Raw genomic sequence first — 27,977 nt, 5'->3', positions numbered from 1 at the left:
TACAGTTCTTATATTGGGCTCTTTAATTTTATGTCTGAATATGTGAGAAACAAGCCAAGAAACATAATATCTTTTTTTTTTTTTTTTTTTTTTAAATTGCATCACGTGAAGTAACTAATCAAAAATGTCAAACAAGGAATATGGACCAAACTAATCGAGAGATGGTTTTTCGAGGTAAAATATTAAAATGATATGAATTCAGTAGCATTTAAATGTAATACTAAATATTGAGTATATTGCCAACTAGTTTGATAATCATTTCAGTCATTTTTCAAGCAAAAATGTCAAAAAAAAAAAAAAAAAAATGCTGACTCCAGCCTCACAATTGTGAAGGTTTACTGCTTTTCTTTAAAAATGACAGTAAACAGTAAATGAGGAGTCTCTTTGGACTCTGGATTTTTGGTTTTGGATACTGGTTGGACAAAAGAAGCAATTCAAAAACATCACTTTGGGCTCTGGGAAACAGATGGAAATTGTTCACAATTTTTGACATTACATAGACCAAATGATTAATTTTGAAAATAATCATTAGTTGCGGCACTAAGTAGCAATTAAATCTAGGTTTTCAGTTGCTTAGAAAACTAACATTAATTTGCCTAACAAGTTGAGAATGTCAGTTCATGATCAGAAAAAAAGGGCAATTTGTTATGGTGACATCTCTTTGTCAATGCAGTAATTTTTGATAGACATCACACACACTCAAACACAAAGCAGGAATTGTAAGACTATGACAGAGCAGACATGGAGGCCTTTATTGTTTAACTATGTTTATAGTACAGTGCCACATCTCTCACCCACCATGGCCCCCGACACACATTAGTCAACAACTTTTAACCGCCACCGTGCACACATTACACACATACACACAAACATAACACATGCTCTCTCTCTCACACACACACAAACACACACACACGGTTTTCAATGTAAACATTGCAGGCTTAAAGAGTGATACAAAAAGCAAGGTAGTCATCAACCATTTCTGTTAAAAGCTTCCGTTCTTCCAGAGTTCCTCTCTGTCAAGAGTTCAGAGGAGGGTGACACAGAAAAAACAGAAATATTATTGTTTGGTTGATCACCTTTTAGGGAACAACAACAAATGTCCTGTTCTCTCTAATCACTGCACACTCACACTCACACACAATCAGGATTCTCATTCAAACAAATGTTTTTATCAAAGTGTAGTTAAAGTGTTTTACTTTGAATGCTTGCAGTAGGCAGAAGGGAGAATAGTGAATCTGAAGTGGAACATCTAACAATGATTATGTTCTTTTCCCATAATCCTCTCTATAGGAAAAAGGCCTTGTGTGTCAATTCCCTTGTGTGTTCACAGGGCGGAGCATCTGTCTTCCCAATCCGGCCTGGAGCTGCATTACCTTTTAGCGCGTACAAAGTACAAGGCGTTGGTTTTAGGGTAGTACTTCACATTCTGTTTTTTGTCCATGAGGCCCCCGAAAATGATGAGCTCTCCCCGTCCCTGTACCACTGTGTGAAGGCTGGTCTCAGGAGGCCCCGTGACCGCGGCAGGAGTCCCGTTCCCGTAAACTCTCCAGGACACCACCCCGGCAGATTTGGCCCGGGACACATCCAACACGTACATCTGCATGGGCTTGCAGTTGAGCGACTGGTATAGAGGTTTGCCTACGTTCAGGCTCTGAGGCGGGTGATGGCCCAGACGCCGTGCAATGGGTGGGATAGCATGTCCATCAGCTCCAGCAGCCTGTGGAGGGCTGGAGGACGATGACGGAGGGGTTCCAGGAGGACCTGCTCCTCCTCCACCACCACCTCCGCCTCCTCCAGGAGAAGCCCCCTGTGTCTGAAGGGAAGACGACGATGATGAAGACGGCAAAGATGAGGAAGATTTGTTTTTCACTGCCTCCAGACCTCGTCGTAAGGCAGCAGGGGACACTGCTCCTGGGGGAGTGCGTGGGGAGCCTGCAGGAGGTGTGTGCAGACCATTAGTGCTGGGCACCTCAGGGTGGTGCGCAGCAGAAGGGGGAGACTCCCAGTCATAGTCTGTGGAGGCGGGCAGGTGGGGGCGAGAGGGAGGGGACGCAGCCTGCGCAGGGCTGGTCCGGGGTGACGGGGAGGATCCATTTAATAATGGGGGAAGAGGAGGGAGAGGAGGACTGTCCGGGCCTTGTGAAGGAGACTGTTGTTGGGACGAGGATGGGCTCCCGTCTCTGGCACCTCCTCTCGCTGAAGGCCGAGGTCTCAGTGTACCCCATCGACCGTTTACGCAAGGAGCCTCTTCAACAGCTCCCAGGACAACGCCAGCAGCGCCGCTCCGCACAGGAGACTGAGAGCGCAGGGAAGGCGGTTCGGGGCCCAGAGGGGCAGGTGTGGCACTTATGGGGGACGGCCGAGAGTTAAGACTTGGGCTGAGTGGTGCTCGGCCAGATGGAGCCTGTGAGAAAACCACCACACACTGGCCCACCTACAGGTGAATAAATAAGATGAGGAAAATATATTACTGATCAATCTCCTCATTACACATGTAGACATGCAGAATAATACTGTTTTCATACCAAATATATATACCAAAATAGCATCTATGTGCAGGTTTTCATTTTTAAACGCAGGTGAATCGATTCCTTTCTCACTGTCAATAGATGGGTTGATCTTTCTGTTTTTTTCTAATCCGATTAAGAAGTTTGTCAGTCAAATCGAATACGGCTGTTTAATATGAAGATTTGATGTTTTTTCTATTTTTCAATTCAGTTCAGCACCACACTAAACCCCTTTATCACACTGCATGAGTAGGTTTTACAATTAAAATGCATGTTTTAATGGCTTTCTTAGTCATCTGTGATGTGAAAATATCATCAGTTCGCAACAGAGAAAGGAAAAGTGTCCATCTTCCCTTTCACAAGGGTAAAAAATCCCAGTGCATTACAGAGTGTCTGTCTCTCTCTCTCTCTGACGGCGCTATCAGCCACCGCAGTGTCTCATCTGCCCTCCGTTTCTATCACTCTTCTCCACTTTCATCACAGTTGGATTTGTGGTTATTTAGAGAGACTGTAAAGATTACAGCCTGACATTCTGTTTCATTGCTCTGAGTACAATGTAAAAAAACTTCTCGTTTCAACTTCTCCCATCAATTAACCACCAGCACAGCTTCAAACAATCTTCAACTTGCAGGGGGCAGCCCTAGATTGTAAACAATAGACAACAGCACAGCAGAGGCTAGTGACGGTGTTAATGTAGGTTACTTTTTTTTATATCAGTTACTTAAGTCTGTCTTTCAAAGTCAATGCTGACTTAATATTTTCCTGAGCCCTTCTACAAACTTCTTCCCACCTGACCTGACGTAGGTTTCTGCATGGTAACACTGCTATGTAAACGCCAGCGGTTGACAGAGCAACATGTAAAATATGGACACCTGTTGAAGGTAACTGCAAACATATAGGGAGCACCATTGTAACCTACATCACTGCTTTCTGTAACAGCTGAGAGGGAATTTCCATTTGAAAAATCGGAAAATGACGGAGTTGCTCTTTAAGGCTGACAGCAAAGACAGACACTCACTCTACATGCCGGGTGACACCACAGCTCTGGGGCCCCGTGGTCCTCATTTTCCACCTGCAGCTGCTGCCACCTCCATGGTGGGGAATCCATGTGCAGGAGCCAGGCATCTTTAAGGAGCTTTAACACATAAGACAAGAGGATAATGAGTCAAAACTGTACTCACTTTTAAGAGATATAGATGTTGTTCCGATACTAGGATGAAGTTACAAAAAGAACTTACTGCATTAGGGCCGCCACAGCCTCCCAAGATGAGCAACGTCTGATCGTCAATCACAATCTAACAGGAAAACATTTAAAAGGTATCATTTCATTTCATATGAAAAAGTTGGAAGTTAAGTTAAAAGAGTTAAAACTCAACCAACACTTTATTTAAATAACACATTTATTGTCAGACCTAGGTAGCAACTTAAATAAATAAAGTAAATAAAGTTTAAAAGAGCAATAATACTATCTAATATTGTCAGAAAAAAGAAAGGATTATTTTGTATAGTTTTAATGTTGAGGCCTTCTTACTTGTGATTGGCCTCCTCGGGGGTGAGGTGATGGCCCAGATATGGGTGGTTTGGACCAAGACCACTGCTCCAGATCCAGAACCCAGACTTCATTACTCCTGATCAGAACCATCAGAGACATCAGATGTGAGAGACAGCCAAAGATTTTATTCACTAATACACTCCAACTAATAAAGTTTGAGATTTAAAGCCGAAAAATGTGTTTCACATTAAAATATTGTTACATCAATGTCTGTGGTGGACAGTAGTAAAATACTACAATTGATTAGGGACTTTATTACATGCTGAGAAAGCCAGTATATGTCTAACGATAAGACTTGTCAAATTAGATGGCTCAGGTCTTCTACACAGCTAACTCATCTACACAGCCTGTGTAACAGCTCCTGAGTCACATGTGCTTTCCATAAGTCTATTTTTTCTTAGTTTTTTGTGCAGAACTCCACTGACTGTATATTGGGCTGTAGGTGATGTAACTCCATCACCTCAGTAAATTATATACTCACAGTCACCTGACACTTAAAAGTCAATAATATTTTTATTGTCTGCAGACAAGGAGGTGAAACAGCTTTGCAAACAGAACACTAAACGTCCGATCGTTGTTGTATTACAGATTTAGTAACAGATTTAATTTATGCAGCTTGGTTTTGGATAATGTGTAATTAAAAATAAGGAATACATTCATACATTTGACGTGCTCCTAGTGATCCCCCAAACACCACCATGGTGTTTCCAATTACAGAGGAGGAGTGGCCAGCCATAGGTGGAGGTCCATGTGTTGTTACTATACAGTTCCACCTGAGACCACAGAAGAAAAAAATGAATTGCAAAAAGGGAGAAAAACAATAATGATGAAAAACTGTCCCAACTTTCAACTTGTTACATCTACATCCTTTAAATCCTAATACTGAGGGGTCTCTCACCAGTTCTTTGACGGGGAGTAGGTGTGAATTTCATCAAAAAACCTCTCTGGTTGGTGCAGTGGATAAGGGCTGGGGCGAGTCCAACCCCCAAACAATACTAAAAGATCTTTGTGCATCACTAGAGTCGCTCCAGCTTTAGGAGATGGATAAGAGCCTGTAACAGAACAGAGCAAAGCTATGCTTTACAATGTAGCTAAATAAGCATGATGTTGCACGCATGTGTAGATCAATAATCAAGTTCATATATACCAAACAATATTTTAGTGGAGAGAAAATAACACTTAAGTTCACTCCTACTTAATGTCTTCAGTGAAAATGGCTGAAAACATCTCACACAGTGAGACTATGTAACTCTTTTCACGTCACCTTAAGGTAACAAATAGTGTTTAAAAACACATGAGCATTAATTTTATGATGTAATAGACCAAATCTCTCAGTACATGTTCTTTAAACAGGTACAGCTCTGCCTCTTAATCCTTAGCATGCAGTTTCATAAAAGGCACAGTGAGCACTAAAGTTTACAGCAATAAAATGTTAAGTGCACTAGTAAAATAATTCCACTACAGTCTCATTTCATCGATGCTTCTTTATTATTTTTTATCACCATCTCCTCAAACACTGTGTACTCAGCCGCTGAGCATCTGACTACTATATTCGCTAATGTGGTTCTCCCTCCCACAGTTCCCCTTACATAAGCACCATGTGAAGTTACTTTTTTATCAGGGCTATATATTGTAAAAACAGCTCTGGTTCCTGTTGGCCTTTATTGTGGTAACAGACTCGTACCTGAGGCTAAAGGGCGGATCCACTCCTTGCTGTTGAGGTCAAGTCTCCATAGATCATTGAAGGCAGCATTGCAGCTACTCTGAGTACAACCCCCAAACACATACATGGACTGATTTGAGTCATAATAACATGCACCTGCAACCAAAGAAATAAAGAAAATTTAACCACAACTTAATAGAGAGTGCAAATAGTGAGCTCAAGAGTGTCATGTGTGTATATATATATATATATATATATATATATATATATATATATATATATATATATATATATATATATATATATATATATGTATATATGTATATATATAGTCTGTGAAGAATGGTAAAATCAGTGCCTAGTGTTTCCAGTAAAGTGGAAGATGTCTCCAAATCTTTGTACATAGGTGTATACAGCTGCACTGAGAGATTACAGCATGATTTAAAATACCCATTTTTTAGATGGCCTAGTTTTCACGATCAGAGGACCTTAAAGGGATAGTCTGGATTATTTGATGTGGGGTTGTATGAGGTACTTATCCACAGTCAGTGTATTACCTACAGTAGATGACAGTGCACATGCCCTCAGTTTGGAGAAGCAGAAAGGAGCACCAGCACAAAGTTAAGCAATGTACTGCTTTGGATACGGTCAACAGCAAAATGTATTTCAGCCACTTAAAAAAATCAAAACAAAACCAAACAAATACCAGTTAAAGTGTATGCTATATTTAGCATATTTTCACCACTTTACCTTGCTGTCAAACAGACTGTTCTGACAAGAAAATGCCATTATGTACAAATCAAATAACAGTCTCTTCAAACCAACCACACACCATGGTCAAAATAAGTAATTTTACCTTGTAGAACACCTGAGTTGCTCGTCTACCACTGCCTTGATCTGTTAGTTAGTTATTGTGCTATTGTGTGAATTTGGTGTTTTCAAAGGAGTTTGGATTCACCAAAGTCACTTGATAACATAAACAAACTAACCAATGAGGCAGCCCTAGACCAGCATCACACATCTTCTATATAGTAAAATAACCATTTTTGACAAAGGAGTTTGGTTGAGGAGAGAAAGTGATATCTGGTTTACATTAAAAGCAGTTTCCCATTATAAAAGGCTGTCTGACATCAAGGTGAAGGGAAAATATTCTCAATATGGCATACACTTAAAATGATATTGATATTTTTTGTTTTTTTTAATAGCTAAAATTTTGCTACTGATCCTGTCTACAGCAGTACAGTGGTTTAGCTTCTGTGCTGGTACTCCTCTCTGCTTCCCCAAACTAGGGGCATGTCAGCCTACATCTACTGCAGATAATACTTAAAATAATCCAAACTATCCCTTTAAAAAGCCGCAGTTATACTTGTCTGACACTACAATCAAATTATTACATACATCATTAAAATGGTGCTTTATTCTACATAAATATGAAGGCAAACATAGAGGTTAGTTTCCGTTTATATCAGTGAATGTAGCTACAGCAGTTTATCACAAATCACTGTTTTTACTGCTAAAAAACATTATGCTGTTGATAAGAGGTTTGCATGAGCTTGAAACTGAAAACTAGAATATGTGCTGCCTCCATAAAACCAAATCTATTTTAAGTGTTGTTGAAGTCAATCAGATGACAAAATGGATTAAGTGTCTGATGTTGCTCTTTTCATGAGTCACTGATCTTTCACATGACAGACACCATTTTATCTGCTGCATACTGAACTCATAATCTGTAATATTTTGAGATGTTAGATACATAACCTGAAATTCTGTGTTTTTGACTTCTGGAAAAAAGTGGCTTTGGTCAACACTGTATACATAATGTTGTGAAGCAGCAGATACTGACTGTGTGAGAAGCGCTGAGTAATAGGGGTTCCTGGATATGGGTATGTGCGACTTTCCCACTGGATATTTCCCTCCTGGACAGCTCTCAGGAAACCGTGGTAGCACTGATAAGCAACACCTATAAAATATTAATGAGCAACAGGAACACAAAAAATTTTAAGTGGACAATGATGACATGATGATGTCATTACTTTTAAATCATTCCCCTTGAGGTGTTTAAAGGACCAGTGTGTAGGATTTAGTGGTATCCAGCAGTGAGCTTGCAGATTGCAAACATCTCCTCTCACTCTCCCCTTCCAAGTGTGTAGGACAGCGATACTCAACTTGCAGCCCAGTAAGCAGGTACAGATATTACGGTTTTGTGTGATGGAATAAATAAGGTAGCTGGCAAAAGAAGCTGATCTCTATGTGACGGCCTTTCAGGCTGTGCAGAGGGCAGCAGGATCAGACGGCAAGTCCTATTTACTATTAGTTGAGTGGAAGTTACACAGAATTTGGGATAATTCTGATCCCATAAATGTGTATGTCATACTAATGTGTATGTCATACTCCCTACTTGGAGAAAATTATGTTTATGTTTTGTCTATGTTAAATGTTGTATAAGCTCTGTCAAATGTTACTTAAGAATTTACAACTAAAATGCAATTGCAGTTATTCAATAATAAAAAAAAAACAACTGATTTATCTGTCAATCCTTAAATCCTGAGTTAATGAAGTTAGTAATAAGTAAGTAGTAATAAGTAAGTTAGTTATTAAGTCACTTAAATTACAAAAAAAATAATTACAAAGAAAGATCAGTTATAGTCTTTTTGATGTTTGTTCTTTTTATATGATAAATAAAGTTATTATTAGGGCTGGAAGATATAAATGGTTTAGAGAGTACACAAGTATGAATTTGCCCTACATTACAAATACTATACACAATACTGTGATATCGTGATAGAGCCCTCACTTTGCTTGACCAAAACCAAACATGATACTTAACAACAATTACAACAAAATGTTAAAAGCACAGATTAAAGAACCAATACACAGCTTTGCCAGATTTGAAAATATAAGGCAAACTAAGCTAAACAGACTGCATGCAGACAGCTTTGGTTTTAGCTTGTTTCTAACAACTCACTTTAGTGAACACAATGAAGAGGGGGAAGAGTTGTAAAAAAGATCTTTGCAACTGCCTTTATATAGACATGACTCAGGTTTAAAAAGTCAGACAACACGCAGAAAATGATAATCTGCAAATCATGTCAAACAACAATGGTTATAAGTGGTGGTAATACTTGATATACTTGAGAAAAGTTTGTCTTTTTTTCAATTTATTATTCCAGTTTTGCATGATAAATGTTGTTAAAATACCTCTGTACTGTGTGAAGCATGTCCTAGTAATACAGTTAAGAGTACAGCAATAGCTGCTGTGCAACTTTACCCCAAAAGTAAAGTACAGTTTACTGCAAAAGAATTTAGATTGAAATTTAAAGACAAACAAATATATCGTGATGTATACCACTACCATCCATGCTTTAAATAATACCATGACAGATATTTTAGGCCGTTCTGCCCAGACCTAATTATTATTACTGTCTGTTTATAAACTGGCCCCTGGCCTACTGTTATCTTACAAAAGTGGCCCCCAGGCAAGGCAGGTTGAGTATCTCTGATGTAGGAGAACCTACAGTGGGCCACAAAACTTGCATTAAACACAAAAGGCCATGTCTAGAGCCACTATTTGCCTGTTCTGGGCTACTGTAGAAACATGGCAGTGCAACATGGTGGGACCCGTGCCTTCTGTTGACATAAACAGGTTGAAGGAAACAAAAACACCTCTATCCTGTTTTCAAGTGATTATACCCTGATGAAAGAGTACTGAATGAACATTATATTACATTTCTGAAAAAAAGAAAACACCTATAAACCTCACACACTGGATCTTTATGCCATTTTTCACTGCTCTGCTCATAGTGTAATGCCCACTCACACCCACTGTAACAGTCCACCTTCTTATTCAGTTTTCTATAAATATGCGTGGCATACCTTTAATGAGGCGATACCACTGCTTACATACAAGTGCAGCGGTCTTGTGCTCCTGGTAAGGTGAGAGAAAGGACAGAATGTATTCGAGAACTTCTTCTGGCAGCTCCACCATTGTTCTCCCCCCTGCTTTGGCACCACTGTCCATGTTCCCTTCTTGTCGGCAAGACCCCATCTTTGCCTCCACCTCCTCTGTTATCCCAGCAGGCTCTGCACCATCGTCCTCCGTATCCATGGCAACAAAGCATCCATCCTCATTGTCAGGAGAGCGGGACATTATTGTCTGTTGAGACATGGGGCAGACATGCTAGTGATGTATGCACTAATGTGAACTAATGTTTATGATGATATGATGATCAGAAGCATGTTTATCATCAGCACTATGAAAGCAATTAAAATTGCCAATTTTTTTCTTGTACACTCGTCCATTTTACATCTGCCCTACATATTCTTTATTTGATTTCTGCAACTCAAATTTATTGGATGAAGCCTTCAACGAAACTGGACGAGATCTGGTCCTGCCCAGGAAACCCAATGACACTGCAAAGCTGAAACCACCATTACATTTCTGTGGCATTTAGTACTCAGCAATCTTTACTGTCAAATCCATTGTCTGAAACGGGTGGTGCCATTTCTTTTGCTTGAGCAGCTGGCCCCTCTACATAGCACGTCTTTCTTATATCGTTAGCTACATCCAACTAGCTGTCGTTAGCCATCACATAATAAATGAAATGCTGGATTGCTAATGTTAGACCACTTAAAGCTAACCAGCTACAAAAAAACATGAAACGTGTCATATATCATACAGATAAACGAGGGGTGACTTATGCTAAACACCACTATTTCACTGACAAACCGGTATGTAACAGCTAGCTTACATGTTATAGAATTTAACGTTTGATTCTACGAGCTAGCACTGGCTAACGCTAGCTAACTGATCACGAGCTTTCGTTAGCTAACATCAATGAATCTTTAGCTAGCGGCATATCGCCAGAGAATGCGTTTTCTTTTAAATACCTCTGCTAGACAAACCACTTCTGAATTATTTCAATGGCACAACATCCTCTCCCACACTCTAAGCTAACGTTATATCCAGCTAGCTAAGGAGCTAGCTAGGATCTTCAGTCTTGTCTGCTGCTGATAATCTTCGCTAACTATCGTTAGCTTCAGCAGAGGCTCTGTGCCGCTGCTGTAATTGACTAGCGCTAGCTCCTCTGATGTCAGATACTTTCTCCCTGACGTGTTGTCAATTTAACTCGTAAACTGTTGCAGGATCAGTAATACCGTTGTTTTAGACGTGGTCTTTTGTGGGCTCTGAGTGTGTATCTCTCCTCTCCTTCCCCCGGTATCAGCTCCGGAGGTTCCTCTGCAGCCTCCAAACAGTCGCCATCTTCCACTCAGTGAACAGCGTCCTCCGCAGCTCAGCGCCGCTCCAGCAGCCGCTCACTCACTGTCTGTCTGTGGTACCAGGGTGGGTCCCATGGACCAAACACTGCGCCCCCAGCTGCTCTGGGCAAATGTGTTGCCGGGGGGAACGTTGGAATTATCCCATCTGACCACTTAAAAAAAAATAAAATAAAATAAAATAAAAAAAATAATAACATAACACTTCAATATTAATGAAATAATTAATGAAAAACAACGTATAATATGAACATTCCATTCAAAGAATTAAAGAGACATATAAGTGTTTATTACCGTACTGTGCAATATGTCTCTTAGGTGCAATATCAGTGCATACTAAACTGTACAATGGGCCTAAATAAATTTCAAAACTATGTGCAATAGTGTTAACTCGACTACTGATCTATTTCTTGTTTATAATATTCTTATTGTTTTATTCTCTCTTGTTCTTGTACTAATTTATTACATGTGAATGACAGTGTGACAGTGAGTCAGCATGCACACTACCACCGCCCTGAAAGTGAAGCAACTAAATGGAATTCAGTCATCTGTGGTTTTCCCACCGTGACATGTCAAAATGTCTGCTGTGAAAATGGTCTATTAAAACCTGCAAAATAAGACTTTTTTTTTAAACTGATAATTGCTGAATATTGTGAAGAATTTATTCAGGTGAGTGTCACTGTGTGTCCTCTGTCCTCCAGGACTTTCCTCCTGGTTTGTACGGGGAGTAGGAAAAAGTAAGCATAAAACTAGGGGGCTGTGATTCAACACAAGAGAATTAGCAATATAACAATGAATTTGAACTACAAGTGCAGTCACGATATTCTGTTCAAAACAGGTAATAAATTAGCGATTTTACTGACAAGTACCAATGATGCAGACTTGTATGATAGTGAAGGTCCTGATTTTGTAAATATTGTAGTTAGATGTTGGAAATCTATAAATCTGACAAACAAGCCACAAACTTAATCAGTCATTCAGTTTTAAGCGCTGCGCAACCCATTATATCTGCTGTACTCTGGACTCCTATTCTGATCCATATATGATTAAAATCCGAAAAAAAAAATATTAAAAAAAGATTTTGAGTTGAAATGATGATTGGCTGCCATGCTGCGTTCATGTCACCACCGTTCATTTCCACATTCAACTGCTAAAGACCATTTATACCATTTCATAGCAACATTTTATAATTTGTGTTAAAGAATATATAATCATATTTTGAGCATTATTTAATTATTCTTTGTTGATATTTTATTTTATGAGCTTTTCTCACGTTGTGCCTTTGTAAATCATAACTTTTTTTCCAGAGAACACGCGAACGCTTCTGTACTTCACACAACACTTGAACGCAGCAGTTACCTTCATGTCATGCTAAACACAAATATCCCCCCAAAAAACAAGGACAGTGTGGTGGAATGATGTTAGTGAGTGCCTCTTTTACTACTTACCGAGTTATGTAACGCGTTATAACATTAATTTAGTTTTGTCAGGGTCCGCGTTTAAATTATTTTATTTTGCCGGTTACTTGGAGGCTAACCCTTAGCAAGTTTACGCTACCTGAGCAAACGTTAATAAACCGTCAGTTCACTTCCTGTTTTAACGCTTAAACTTGAGAGGCATTGCTTGAGTGTTAAACCGTAGCTCATATCTATCGATACTCCAAACTATATTGTGTTTACAGCCAGGTGGTTTTTTCCGTCTGTGCGGCGTGTGAACGACACCAGTGGCCGGTTAATTTACTGAGGTGGACGTGACGCCAAATTTAAAGTAACAGGCAGCCCAGCAGCCAGGGGGATTGCCCTTAGTTGAGCATTAAGCTAGCAGGCTAACACGCGGCTGGGGAAAGGGTTGTGACTTTTCCTATTCAGCCTTCATCTGATCACAAAAACTGGTTATATTGAAGTCCCCGCGGGTCTGTGTGAGCGCTGCCCACCGCCACATGCTCTCTGCGTGGATGGGAAACAGTTAGCCAGCGGAGCCGAAGAGGTAACCAGCCAGCAGTCTGTTAGCTAAACATGGAGGATGAAGAGGTTGCAGAGAGCTGGGAAGAGGCAGCGGACAGCGGGGTGAGAAACATTACAACATATTCTGCTCGACAAGATGTTAGTATGGTGGTCGGCAAGTCACAGTGCAAAGATCCATGATCACCTGGATGTGTGTGGTGGTTGAGTACATAAACATATTATTAATTTCGGCTTATTTTCATATCAACGAAAGCAGCCTGGTTTCCTGGCTCAGTCATGCAGGCCTCGCTGTCCCACAACGACATGAGACTGAGTCTGGCTTCGTGTCATTATATTTGCAGCACAGAATGATTTTATTATATGTGGAAAACCTGAGAAACATCCACAAAGAAAACCTACATTTACACAAAGTCGACTTTTCCCCCGCATTTCCTTCATTGTTTAGGTCCGCCCATTGCGGAAATGACAGGTTGCACTGAGGTGAATCATTACTCTGCCATAACAGTTTGGTATGTTCAGGGTTTTTCTCAGATAGATTTAGCAGATGCTTTAGAGTGTATTGGTAGATTAGACCAGTCTGATTTGTTTATGGCAAACTATGTTCGATAACAGAAAAGTTCACATTTTTGTTTAATTATCTGTTGAAGGTAAGAACGGTTAAGATGCACTGAGCAAAGATAGATGATGGTTGATTGATGATGATTGGGCTTGTGATTGAAACAAATCTGCCAGCCAGCTGGTGGCTGATGCTGTTTTTTTTTTTCTTCACCCCGTCCATAGTTCTGACCTAACGAAAACTGACATCACAACAATAACAAAAAACTGTTTCGACTCTGCAAATGTTCATTTATATTTTCTAGTAGTGCATGGAAAAACTTGACAAATATTCCTTGACTATTATAGTGCATTTTGACAAATTTAAATTAAAAGCCTAATATATCATTATAAATATTTATTATTTATTTACCGTTTTATTTTCATATTCAGAATAATAAATAATAATAACACATTCCCACTATCAGCTGATAAAATAATTGTGTATCTCTAGTTATTTTGTAACTCATGATTGATCTGAAATACAACCACTGAAAATGTATTGATATTATCTGATACTGATACATGTATACAGCTAACCCTGTCAACTGTGTCTTTGCTTAACACTAAGTATAAATGCGAAAATCATGTAATAAATTATATATTTTTTCCCTGTACTCATATATTTTGATCTTAATCAGTATTAATATTGGATTCAGGATTGTGTGTTTGTTGTTTTTTATTTTTCATAGAGTCACTGTCAACAAAAAGCCTAAATAAGTACACAGTTGCTATGAAACACAAATCAGTTTCTTAAAGGCAAGCTATGTAGGACTTCCACCAAAATAATGCATAGACTCATACAAAAACAATCCCTCTCAATCATCACCCACTAGAAGTGTGCAGTGGTTCCTGCATCTGCAGAGACCCCGTCCACCAATCTTTACCAACCCAAAACACCTGTATTTGATGTCCTGGGAATGAGACTGGACATTCAACTATCATTGTGGTGTGTTTACAAACAACAACCTGACAAATCCTACATATTGTACCTTGAACTAGAGTATGTCACAATAATTTTCAAAAGTAGGGCTTCTTACATTCCAATAACCAGTCATCAATATATAAATCCAGATCTCGCTACAAGTTTGCTATATAGGTCAGTGAAGCACATAATGAACCTGTTGGACACTACAAGTGTAACAAATATGTCTTTCTCTTCAGGAAATTGAGAGAAGGCTTGAGGCTAAGCTGAAAATAAATCAGGAGGCAAAGTAAGTAAAGACAAAAACTATTAAAATTTTAAAAATTGGCGAGAGATATTCAGCTAAAAATATGGCAAGAAAAGTTTTGTTTAATTTTATTCCTGTGATGTTTTTCCTGGTACAGGAAATCCAGTGTGGGTTCAGGTGGCTCACCTGTTCGAACTGCAGTTGTTATCCAGGATGACTCTCTGCCTGCTGCACCCCCACCACAAATTCGAATTTTGAAACGTCCTTCAAACAATGGTACCGCTGGAAACCCTGCGTCCTCGTCTCGTCCCTCACAGCAGATGAAGTCTTTGGCCCAGCGAGAGGCAGAATACGCTGAAGCCAGACGTAGGATTTTGGGTAGTGCTTCTTCAGACGACATGCCTCAGGACAATCCCTGCCAGGACAGGTAAGACATTACAACAGTGAAGAACAACATTTGAAGCTACAAGGAACTTAACAATTTTATTCGTTTTGGAGCCTCCTTGTTTCCACTGTAATAATCACAAAATATAATGTCAAAAACAAAATTATCTATATAATGATCTCCTCCTGCTTCTTTTTAGCTGGCTAATGTACTATTCACTGTAACTTTGCTTGGGAAAACAAACACAGGATCGCTTCATCTGATTTCAAGGAGAATTTGACGTGGTGGCAGGCATTAAGAATAACAATAGAGAAATTGCCGGTCTTCTTGCAGATGGTCTTGTTTGCTTATGTAGGTCATATAGTGGCATCAGAACGGAGACTTTTTCATATCCATTTAAAAACTCCTTGTAGTAACTACAAACAGTAGCAAAATTGAGAGCAAAAAATAAGTTTAACACTGTTTTGTAATTAATTCTCATTTCTCCACATATCTTTAGGCCAGCTCGTATGAGCACACAGCAAGCATCAGAACCAGTTCGTCCAAACAATCACGTGATCCGCCAGCCCACTGGCCCAGATGGCACCTCAGGCTTCCGACTCTGCAGATAAACAAGAGCTACCTGCTGCAAGGATTCGGCTGTCTCCCTGAGAGGGCATGAAGGGCGACAGTTAAAGGGGATCTGTGTGGTATGAAGAGCAGAGTGGTGGGATGAGAAATATATTTGACAGACATTAGAAATATGAAGACGTAGCATGGATTGAAATGAACTGCTCCACCCTCTCTCTAATCTGCGTACTGGCCTGGTCTTTGCCTTTCACCTTGTCTTTTCCCACTGTGGAACGTTGCAAGGGCCTGGCAGAGATCAGCCAGAGATCTGAAACCCCTTCTGTTCCACACTGTGAACAGGCGTCCGCCTCACATCCCTACACACTGTGATACTTTGATGTACCATGAGGTGCCCTATGATTTTAAGTATGATTGGCCGGCCGAGCGCCAGGGCATCAGGTGTCTTGTCTCATCAGGGAGAATAAGGAGAGCTTGTGAATCTGTGGGCATTCCCCCGGAGACGCGCAAACGAGCAAGCTGGCCTTTCCACTGATGGAGCGTGGATCATGTCTGGGTGTCCACCGGGCGGCTGGCCCCAGTTTGTCGGGTTCAGTGGAAATCAAGTGCTTGACAGTGCAGAGAGTTTACTGTGTGTTCAGCAGCTTAAGTGCAAGTTGATGGAGAGTCAAACTGGTCCAAGCCTTTGAGTAAAAGTGCACAGGAGTGTGTTTTAATACTATAGTGGTGTAGAAATGGCAGACCAAGACCAGAACTTTCCACAGTCCACAGGCCTCTTGGTTGGCACTGGTGGCTCTGAAAGAAACGCCCGGTGGGCACACAGTGTGTGGCCAAAGATTATAGATCAGAAGGACAGAATGTCACAAAATCTAGGCTTATTCAAGCAATAATAATGAATCTACTCCCTGGATTATTGTTTACATGTTGCCTAATTACCTGTGCTGTGTTTCGTTTCAAATTTATCTTTTATTTTAAACAGTTTACATTGTTTCATGTTTTTCTTTCTTTTTTTTGAGACATAATATGTTTAGGCCTGGAGTTCAGTAGTTTACCAGAGATTAGATGACGTAGCCTGCATAGGAAACTGTATTGGTAGTGTCATTAAATTTATCAAAATGGAAAAAGTCAGTCCTGTTCATGAGTTGAAAATCCAAAGTTATTGTGCATAAATGTCCATGTGTGTTGCTTCGCTGTTTCTAATCAGAATAGCAATGTTGGAACTTCTCTTACAGCCAATTGCACTGCGTCTCTCCAGAAAAGAAGACTTGCATTGGCTGTAGTACACTGACGGATTGTGCTATTAAAATTATGGGTTGCCATTTCTTCAGAAATAGCTATTTGATGCCTGTGTGGAGGATGATACACCCACATGACAGCAGCTTCATTTTGGGAAAAATATGTCAGGGAAATTTGTGATGAAAACTACAAAAATCATCTAAAAAATATTAGAAATCTCTTTTTTAATCAGAAGAATGAAGCCAAATCCCACTGCCTGGTTTTAATGGATGTCTTTCCAGTGGTGTTCCTCGCACAAAAGGATTTTACACCATTGTTTGCCATTGAAATGAAAAGAAATCATTATAAAATCTCATCAAATACGGATGAGTTAGAAATACTGACAGTTTCACAGAAATTGGACCTGCAGAAATTTTTGAACCTTTTAACATTTGTATGCCTTAAACAACACATGATCCCTGGCTACGTACAGAAACTTTCCAGTAGGTAGTGCTTGTTAATCTTGTGCTTTTTTGTGCACTTGTGAGAGGTTAATTCTTTCATTGAATACTGTAAATCCACAGTTTATAGCTGCACTCAGCAAATGTTTTAGGCAAATACAAAACCACACTAAGTGAGGGTGTAACAATGCTTTTATTACAGAAGTGTTCCATGACTGTGCTTTGATTATGATTAATCCAAATAGTTTCCGGTGTCAGTGAAACCATTGATTAGAAAGATTATGACCTGCAATGAATTAAAAGAGTGGTTAACAGTAAATTGAACAGCTCTCTTCTACACAGCAGTAAATTTATCAGTGTGGTCAAGACTGCTGCATTTGCACCACTCATTCAAACGTCACTTGCTGCAAAAAAAAAGTGAGTGTATCATTCACTAATGTCTGGGAAATGAAGTTACAGTACCTTTTGTTGTTGTATGATGACAGCAATATAAGTTGTCGATTACAGCTCTAACATCTCAGTAGTTTTGTTGTATGAGAATGTATACACTGATCACAGCATGCAAGGTTGTAAACTGGATTTGGACCTGCAACATCGAGGATGTGTGCCCATAATACTGATAACAACACTGTTCCCAGGGATCAGGTTCAGTTCATTTGATGAAGTAAATGTAATCCTTTAAAACTGATAATTAAAAGCAAATACCCATCTTGTACCTATGTGATCTACCCAGAAAGCTTTGTTTCAGCCATTCACAGCCACCTGTCCAGTTTTGATGTCAGTGTTATTTTGAAACTTGAAAAACACAGTTGACATTTGAATACCCTTTAATAAACACAGTTCAAACAAAGAACTTGGAGTATTGCTTTTTATTTTGTGAAAATTGAATGAATATGAAGCAGTTTTTTCTATTTAATGTGATACAGATTGGCAAAAACTCATCATGGCTTATACGAGGGGCATTCAAAAAGTTCTAAGACAAATGACATAAATTCAAACTGAGTCAAAATAGTGTAACAAAATGACCTTGAATCGTACCACTGATGACTTATAAACAAATTTGACAAGTTACAGCATTCTAACTTTGTTATTCAATGTTCCAGGTTACATATTACAAAACCAACTTTTTTGACCGTCCAAAATGAGCCAATTTGAAGTTCGAGCAAACATCAAATTTCTAACAAAACTTCAATGGAAACCTACAGAAATCATTGAAGCTTTGCAAAATGTTTATGGAGACCTCACCTTCTAGAGCCGTATTTCCAAAGTTGAAGGAACGTTTGAAAGGAACAAGATTTCAGTCCATACTTGAACCAAAGAGGGAGGTTGTGACCTGGTTGACTAGACAAGCTCCAGAATTCTATCAAGAAGGAATTTCTCGGTGGAAACATCGCTTGCAGAAGTGTACTGAGTTAGGTGGATCTTATGTTGAAAAATAATTTTGTATCTTTCATAAATAAAGTTTTTTTTTCAATTTGTATCAGAACTTTTTGAATTACCCTCGTATTTGTCTTTGAAATGTAGTGGAGTGAAAGTAATAAGTTTCCAAAAAAACAAATACTCAAGTAAAGTACAGATACTCAAAAAATGTACTTAAGTACAGTACTCAAGTACTTCACTACTGTCCACCATTGCATTTGGAGAAGTGACTGTGATAACTGTTAAAAGTAATTAATAATCTAAGTAATTTTTGCGGCAAATACTTGGTCACAGTGGGAATAATGATTATTTTATAAATGCCTTTATACGAGGGTAATTCAAAAAGTGAACATGTTATGTAAATTATCAAAAATACTAACAACACACTAGTACACACAATGTGAATGGTAACCTGTTAACAGTATGTATAAAACTAACTGCAAAAAGTTAAGTATTTCAATAACTAGCTACATTCTACATGTGGAGAGTAAAATAAAGTTTAAAAAAAAAAATAGAAAGCAAAACAAAACAAGGCAAAATAAAAAAAATAATAATAGTTTGGTACCCCAAGGCCCATCGTTGGGCCCTGCCACACTGGTTGAGAAGAATAGCCTAAAGGATCTGAATACTTCTTGTACTGCTCTCTGCTTTAGAGACTGTTGTACCTTCATCTGTCAGGTGTGTGAACCATCCTGACCAGACGCGGCGCTGTTTGAAAGCCGCTCGGCGGATCATCTGGGATGGGGTTGAACTCCAGAGGTGTCCATTGAAAGTCGGAAGTTGGGTTTGATAGTTGGTGAAACTTGACAAAATGGCAGAAGACAGCAGTTATGAGTCGATGCTCTGCGTAAAGCCCGAGGTCCATGTTTACCGGATCCCCCCGCGCGCTTCTAACCGTGGATATCGGTAAGAAGACGTCACAGAGAAGTTACGGTAACGTCTGTAACTGACGAGTGAGGAGTCAAGTGTCGACTACCAAAGCTAATGTAATAGCAACACATCCATTATCGGACAACTAGTTGTTATTATGGGTGCTTATCACTTTTCTCTGTTTCTCCGCTGAATGTAGTCGACGACGACAGACAGTTAGCTGTCAGATAAAGAGACATAAGCTAAGTGAAACATCTGGAGTCAGCTTTATGTACAAACACACATTCCCTGCTGTACCAGCTCACAGAAATCTGACACCATCATCCTGACTTTGTAAATTAACATTTATTCTGTGTTACTCGTGGCTTCCATCTGTTGTCATTATAAAAAGATAACTTTCGTTGTGAAAGACCAGCGACATGGTGACATTGCTGACGCTGGAAAGTTTTTAACAGCAGCGCTAATATCTGTCCGATAATGGGTGCACATTACTTGTCCAGACTTGGTGCTAGCCGTGGACCAAGTGTCCACAAAGAGCCAGTAAATTTGCTCGATGATTTTATCAGTTGTAGAAGTGCGAAGATCTTTTACTTGAATAAAAGTAGAAATACTGTAGTCGAAAAGTACTCTGTTACAAGCAAAGGTCCTGAATTCCAAATTTTACTGAGGTGAAAATACAGAACAAAATGTACTTAAAGTATCAGAAGTAAAAGTATTAATTATGCAGAATGGCCTCTTTCACACTGTGTTGGAATATTATAATATTCTGTTTCCATCACTCACAGATACATGTAAGAGTATTTTAAAGTTGTAGTTAATGAAAAAACAAGTTTAGATGCTTTATATAGGCTGGTACTGGGTAGACTATTAGTATAGTTCTGCATATAATCCCTTAAATGTGAAAAGTAATGAGTAACTATCATATAGTATTAAATTAATGTAGTGGAACTAAAAGTACAATATTTGTCTCTGAAATGTAGTCAGTGACAATATAAAAGTAGCATAAAATGGAAATACTCAGTACAAGGGTGTCAAAATTTTTATTGAAGTACAGTACTTGACAAAACATATTTATTTTTCAACAGTGTGATAAATGCAATAAATGCATGGACTGTAGCAAGTACAGTATATTATGTGCTTGTTTTGAACACAAAAGAGTAGAAGAACTTTATGACATCTGACATTGGCTAGGCTTGACTGTACACACTGCCGCCTAAGCAGCCCGTTGAAGAAATTGTGTTTCTGTTTAAAGAAACTATCGTGGAAGTTTATTCTTCACCTTGAGAGTAGCAGCTGGACCACAAAAAGGCAAAACAAAAAGAAACCTCAAGGTCTGATACTAGCTGTCAGGAGCTTTCAACTGTATCCTATGGGCTTTCTTCATTGATCGGATGTCTTCAAGAAAACAGAAAATTGTGAGATGCAGTTGAAAGCTCTGGAAAAAGTAGGCCTTGAGGATTTTTTTTTTTCTTGTCCTATTTTGGTTGTTTAATATTATAGAATTGTATTGGGTTATTTTGCTTGCTGCAGGGTGAAAATTCTATATTTTTATTTTAATACTGATGTTGAGGTCTGTGAAGCTTCGTTTCATCTCAGGGGTGAGTTGTATCTTTATAGGATCCACAGATGTTATATTGTAGTCATGTTTTGAATGAGCCTAATCTCTACTGTAAATCCGAATGGCTGGAACCAACAGATTATTCAGAGTAATGCACTAAATACAGTTTTTTGGCTGTTTAGATTTGTTTTTCTTCAGTTAGCAGCAGAATAGCAGAGATAACTGCAGGCACAAGGGTCACATTTTAGTCTTCCTGAAAAGTTTTGATTTCACTTCCTCCTGCTGTGAAAAACTACAGCTGCGTGTGTTAAAACGGTGTCAGCCATTCCAGTGCACGAGGATTAGGCAAACCACTTTCATATTGAGATTCAGTGTGTTTCCTGTTTTTTCTAGTGCTGCTGACTGGAAGCTAGATGAACCTGCATGGAGTGGCAGGATGAAAATCACAGCTAAAGGAAAGATGGCCTTCATTAAGTTAGAGGACAAAAACACAGGTAAACAAACTGGCATCTCTGCTGTTTTCTGTATTTGTCTGTCAGAGTTTTCTCAATTCACCACATGGATTTTTTGTCTCTCAACTCATGCCACCGAGATAAATTGCTTTACAATTATTTTCTTTTACCTCTGCAACTAATTGCGCAAGATAAGGACTTAATTCATTTATTTGAGTCTCTTAACTTCCCATAAGCACGATAAATAAGCACCAAGTATTAATAAAGCACTGAGTGTTAAAAGTGAGGCACCAGTTCAAAGACTGCAAGAAATCCTGACCAGTTTGGTCATGAAACAAACTGAGGCTTCCTCTGTTGTCTTGTCTGCTCTGTTTAGAAGCATTGTACATAGATCCTGTAGTAGTAAGTTGCCATGGTTAGATGTGTTATTGTTACATGGATCAAATGTCTTCACATTCAGGCAGCACACAATGGAGGTTCAGAAGTGCTTGAGACTTGAAATATATGGTTCACAACCTGAGAGAAACTGGGTACTGTAGTAGTGTACACTGACACTTGATGAACAGGAATGAAAGCCGCTATCTCACTGTTTACAGGCAAAAAAGGATACTGGTTTGTTTTTTCCATTGAAATGGAGGATCATATTTTTACCAAAAAACAAAGATGGATTACATTAAGCACCTTGCTGTACCCACAGTATCACTGATTCATGGAAATAGTTATGGGAGGAAACACACAGTGTGCAACAGATTTACATTACAGTTGTCATTATTTTTAATGGTAATCTGTAATTACACAGGAGAGTCTTGACCTTGCTTGTTTCACATTAATACTTCTCCTGACCTGCTGACCTTCTGAGCACAGCCAACTCAAATAAAAGTTTGCCAATTCTACAATTCCAGTCACATTTATCACAGAGAACCTTTGTGTCACAGTGTGATCAAAACACCTGACAACAAACTTCCTATCTTTCTTTGTCCTTTTCAACCAACCGTTTTACTGTATTACTCTCAGAAAATAACCCTTAGGCACCGTTTGGTGCAAATTTGTTCTTTGCAGGAGAGTTGTTTGCTCAGGCTCCAGTTGAACAGTATCCAGGTTGTGCAGTTGAAGCAGTCACAGACTCCAGCAGGTATTTTGTGATCCGGATAGAAGATGGAAATGGTAAGACACTTTCATTGGAGACTGTGCTTTTCTTCAAACTTTTTGACAATAAGAAACACTTATAATAAAAGAAGGTAGGCAGATATACTGCGCTAGGGATTTATTTTATTTATTTTAAAGTCAAAGGGACTTTTTTACACACAGATGCCATCTATTGCTGTCTCTTTAAGGACTACATAAATGCTATAAACAACTCTACTCTTGTAATTGTCTTGTAAAAGTCCTGTATTCTGTCTAATATGGTGTAGGATTGATCCACAGTTTTCATTTAACATAGGGCTATACTATCCATTACTATATACAATATGTCTTACTGCAGGAATATGTATGTTTTATGTTTTGTCATGTGATGCAAAAGGTTCCCTAAATTGTTTTTATCTTTGAAATTTCTTCAATAAAGGACGTCATGCTTTTATTGGCGTGGGTTTTGCTGATCGTGGAGACTCATTTGACTTCAACGTAGCTTTACAAGATCACTTTAAGTAAGTAAACTTCTCTCATGAAGCCTTTTTACTATCTGATCTCTGTTTTTAATGACCTGGTACATATTTCAACACACATCCTGGTACATTTATGTTTGGCTTTATGGGTAGACAATGGTGCACATTTCTAAGCCATGCATATTCATTCAAATCATTTGTTCTAATTCTGAATGTTCAATCGTAAAAGACATTCACAGTCGTTCCACAGGAATGAAACTGACAAATCTGACAATAATTATGCTTTCAAACTCTGTTTCTAAAGGTGGGTGAAGCAAGAAGGTGAACTCGCAAAACTGGAAGCTTCTCAGAGTGCAGCACCTAAGTTGGACCTCAGCTTCAAAGAGGGACAAACTATCAAGATCAGCATTGGGGTGAGCATTTAGCGCCAGCATTAGAGATGTTTTCAGTTTCTATTTAGCAGAATCTAAAGCCTCTGGAAATGTGACTTTAAATAGTAAAAATGTATACATGATATCAAAGTTGAGTATCTCATTAAGGTTGGTTTGGATCTGAACTAATGTTACTAGCTTTAGATTGAGGCAGCAGCCAATCTCTGTGTTCTTCAAGGTAAAATGACTGTTTTTGTCAGTGGAGTCTGTTCCCTGTTGTTGAGTTGGCTCAGAGTGGATAACGCAGGAGTTTTGTTGCACCTGTTTGAGTGACACAACTGATGTGGATGTGGATGATTTTTTTAAATAATTGTTTTTTTTGTAATGTTTTTGTAATAAATCTCCAAGCATAATCAAGCCCAATTCAAACCTAATATCAGGAAATTGTAAAAAAAAAACTGCTAAACTTAAACTACAATATTTCAAATTTGGATTCAAACTATTGTCTAATATTTTTTAGATGTTGCTTATTAATATATACATAAGACTCTAAAATACATAGTTAGAAAGCTATTGTTGATTTGATTTTTTTTTTTTTAAAGAGGAATTTTGTAATAACTGGAATGTGTATTTGTTTGCTTAATAGACACAGAGGTAAGAAAAAAAAACTAGGATAAATTAGTAAATTGAACAATGACACATATTGGGGGAGCCATGAATAAATTTAGAAAAGAATATATTTTTGTAGTAATATTAAGGTGTGTGTAGTAATTCATATTTTGGTATTTTTTTGTTCATGTTTATGATATTATCATTTGTATTGTGATCATGTTAATTAAGGAGATAGTGGGTCACATATGAGCAGGGATATTTAGTTAATATGAGCGCCTGTTGAGTGAGCTGTGTGGTCATATTTTTGTTAAGCGCTACTTTTTTTGATCACTGATTACTTTAATTGTGACTTTGTACAGCTTACAATAATATGATAATTTCCAATAATAATAATTCATACATTTTTCAGATGTCAGTGAATTTTTGTTAGTGTCAGAATAAGTGACCAGGCCAGACCCTATCTGCAACTCGTTTGTTTGTATTAAGAAAAGAATCACTAATTAGTCGATAAAGACGTTCAGAAACTGTCATGACTGTCTATCACAGAACATCAAGAAGAAGGAAGCAGGTGCTGCCAAAGCGAAGCCCATGGGTGGAGGTCTGCTCCCACCTCCACCAGGTGCAAAGGCTGGTGGTTTGATGCCACCTCCTGGGGGACCACAGACAGTCCCAGCTGTACAGACTAACACTGGTGATCACCGTGATTTTGTTTCAAATCGCATTATTTAAAACATCCACACATATTTCAAACAGTATTTATGTTTTCCATAATTGTGTTTTTTTTCTCTGTGTGCAGCCCCTCTTTTAGACTTTGGCTCCCCGGTCCCTGCAGCCCAGCCCAGCTCCGACTTGTGGGGAGATTTCACATCTGCAGGCTCCAAGTAAGTTCAGAAACTGTCACATGCATTTATGTCTGTAGTGACCCATCGTGTTCATCCGTCATAATCATTATTGTTTTTGGATTCTGTCACTCTCCATCATCGTCTTCATCCCCCTCTCCTCCACAGCTCCAGTAAAGATGCTGTCAAATCAGGATGGGTGCAGTTTAGTTGAGTCGTGAGAACACCTTGCACACACTCAGGTTCCATACATTCCATGGACAGGACGATTGTGGCAAAAAGAGAAACTAAAAGAGAGAAACTGTTAGTAAACATGGCTGGCTCATTCACTTTCAACTCTTCACATAAACCGTAGCCCGCTGACCAACACACTCTGGAGGAACAAACAGTCAACTGTACATATTTTTTACAATCATACTCCTTTTTTCACACTCTCCTCATGCAGTCTCTCTGTCCTTTTCATCTGTCCAGAAACCAGATTTGATTGTCCCTCTGGTTCTTGTCCTTACAGCATCAAGCATATGTTTTCCTCCTCCTGTGATATAGTTATCTCATCACACCAGCACCACTCATCTCAAGGTTGTTTGTACCATTTGGGAAATGGTTTACCTATTGAAGTATCCATGTTTTGTTTAGTTGTATACCAGTATGTTTGGGTTTTTTTCCTGTTTCCTAGTATTTTTTTTGGAGATCTTGCAAAGCTATATTGATATTTGATTAGTTTTAGTTTAATGAAAAAAATACACAGATTTTTAAAATCACAGCATTGGAAATAAGTCATGATTACCATTTTGTCTGTCGTTAAAAGTTTGAACATGCTTCGTTGGCGTGTTCATGTTTGTCCTTGTGTACACTCTTCATATGTCTTTGCCTCATGTGTTGTTGCTTTTTAAAATGTGCCTTTTACAAAATTGAATTTTCCTTAATCTTTTCGCTAATTTGCATCGGATATTTGATCAAGTGCCTTCCTGAAAAAAGATCTAAAATGTATAAATTTATGTCTTCTTGTAAATAAACAATATATTTCATTGGCTCTTGTTTGGATCTTTATTAGTGAACTACCCTGTTTGTCAGATTGTTCTTTACAGCAGTGGTTTGCTCTTAGACATCAGAACATGGAGTTACCAGTTACCTCCTCCTCCTCAGTGTAGTCAGCAGTAAGAATGGATGATGTGGATTTTTTCAGCTGATACCGATTGCTGATAATTACCTGCTTCTCGTGGCTGATAGTGATAACTGTCAACTTCACTTTTTTTACAACTCAAATTCCAAAAAAGCTGGGATGTTGTGTAAAATGTAAATAAAAAAACAAATTATTTTTGAAATACAGTACAAAGACAAATGGATCAACTTTTTTTTTTTTGTAAATATATAATTACTTCTGTCAGTGTGTGCATGATCACTGGATCTGCAGCTTGTCCGCAGCTAATCTCAAATACTACTGGACCAGCCAACACCAGGCAACACCAGGGTCAGCTTAACTTTTTTTGTGCACAGTCATGATCCTGGAGGACCTTTAGTACTCAGAATTTTTGAAAAACATTTTCATTAATTTTATTTTGCCCATAACTCAAGAATTCACACATTAATTATGACAAAATTCCACACAAATGTCTAGTAAAATAAAATGTGATTACATTTTATATCCATAAGAGAAAAGTTGACATCACTGTGACATGATAATGTTCACCTCCCTATCAGTCCTCTATTTCTCACTGGAATCACAAATGCCAATATTGTGATAAAAATTACACTTAATACTTTTAACGAAATTCTTCCACTACGTATATTATAGACAGACATTGATGTAAACTGCAGTTTGTCTATTCCAATAATAAATCCAATTCAAATGTCACTGACAGGTTATCAATGCAATTTCACTAAGTTATTCTATTTTAAAATATACTACAAACTAATATATAAGAGAAGATAATGATAAAGTGACTGAGGTAGACAAGGTGGTCACAGCTGCTCAAAAAAGAAAAACAAAAGTTTGTGCAAATGACAGATGAGTTGTACATGCGTGTAGTTATGTGTAGGTCAGGCTTTATTGATCTAGCAAACAGTATTTCAAATCCTTCTGTAGCAATACAGGCAAAACAGGATTTCTCTGATTTTTCTGACTGTTTAATAATTTTATTTCAAACCGAACTTGATTAGATCACTGTTTACCAGACTACAAGCCAGTGTGGTGACTTTCTATCAGACCCAGTTCCTGAAATAATTATTTTTTACCTTTAAAGGTCTGGTATGTAAGATTTATGGGGAATTACTGGCAGAATATGGCAGAAATAGAATATGATATTAATAAATAGTTGACAAAGTTTTAATTAGTGTATAACTGCCTGAAAATATGTATCATTGTATTTTCTTTACCTTAGAATGAGATGGTGAACATGGTGAACTGCCATGTTTCTACAGTAGCTCAGAACAGACAAACCAAACACTGGCACTAGATACAATCTTGAGTTTTGCATCCACTGTAGGTTCTCCTACACGTTTGGAAGGGGAGGGTGAGGCGAGTGGAATTCAGTTGCTTGCAATCTGCAACCTCGCTGCTAGATGGCACTAGACACTACACACTGTTTCTTTAACACTTTGCTAACTGGATGAAAAAAGTGAACCACTATTTCTTTCCTTCTGTGTCTTCAGATTCGGTGCCATTATTTCAAATTTATATTTAAAAAAAAGTCATAACTAATATTTGGTATTATCTATTTTACTATGTAGGCCTACATATAAGATTTTTCTCAGTCATCTGTATGTTAAAAAGCCGTTTATTGATGGATTTGCTTCAAACTGCCATGAGAGAAATAAGATGCGCGCGATCAGACCACATGATGACAGCAGACCATCATCGTGTGTACATGACTGCAGGCTGCTGGTGCTCTGAGT

The 27,977-nt window shown here is 38.5% G+C and overlaps 3 protein-coding genes across 4 annotated transcripts; 2 read left to right on the top strand and 1 right to left on the bottom strand.

Moving 5' to 3' along the window:
- Positions 1-730: 730 nt before the first annotated feature.
- Positions 731-11,120, bottom strand: fbxo42 (F-box protein 42). The gene is made up of 10 exons (XM_084734345.1): positions 10,880-11,120; positions 9,599-9,878; positions 7,569-7,685; positions 5,747-5,881; positions 4,961-5,114; positions 4,725-4,835; positions 4,042-4,138; positions 3,749-3,805; positions 3,529-3,645; positions 731-2,437 (listed from the first exon to the last, which is right to left on the bottom strand). Exons 2-10 carry the CDS (start codon positions 9,870-9,872, stop codon positions 1,373-1,375), a joined length of 2,127 nt encoding a protein of 708 aa, XP_084590471.1. The 5' UTR covers positions 9,873-9,878; positions 10,880-11,120; the 3' UTR covers positions 731-1,372.
- A 1,053-nt stretch (positions 11,121-12,173) lies between these two features.
- LOC146331681 (SUZ RNA-binding domain-containing-like) lies at positions 12,174-16,842 on the top strand. Its single transcript, XM_084734333.1, has 4 exons — positions 12,174-13,065; positions 14,722-14,771; positions 14,887-15,156; positions 15,614-16,842. Exons 1-4 carry the CDS (start codon positions 13,015-13,017, stop codon positions 15,723-15,725), a joined length of 483 nt encoding a protein of 160 aa, XP_084590459.1. The 5' UTR covers positions 12,174-13,014; the 3' UTR covers positions 15,726-16,842.
- A 2,661-nt stretch (positions 16,843-19,503) lies between these two features.
- Positions 19,504-26,115, top strand: necap2 (NECAP endocytosis associated 2). Of its 2 annotated transcripts, none has more exons than XM_084734315.1 (8): positions 19,504-19,682; positions 21,598-21,698; positions 22,716-22,820; positions 23,221-23,302; positions 23,565-23,673; positions 24,790-24,934; positions 25,040-25,124; positions 25,251-26,115. In XM_084734315.1, exons 1-8 carry the CDS (start codon positions 19,588-19,590, stop codon positions 25,294-25,296), a joined length of 768 nt encoding a protein of 255 aa, XP_084590441.1. In that variant the 5' UTR covers positions 19,504-19,587; the 3' UTR covers positions 25,297-26,115. The 2 variants fall into 2 exon arrangements, with proteins under 2 accessions (XP_084590441.1, XP_084590448.1); XM_084734322.1 differs by lacking the exon at positions 19,504-19,682 and adding an exon at positions 19,855-19,979.
- The last annotated feature ends 1,862 nt before the right edge of the window (positions 26,116-27,977 follow it).

This window comes from Lutjanus erythropterus, chromosome 2 (genome assembly GCF_056507025.1).
Source record: "Lutjanus erythropterus isolate fLutEry1 chromosome 2, fLutEry1.hap2, whole genome shotgun sequence".
NCBI lineage: Eukaryota > Metazoa > Chordata > Actinopteri > Lutjaniformes > Lutjanidae > Lutjanus > Lutjanus erythropterus.
This window is presented reverse-complemented; position numbering and strand designations above follow the sequence as displayed.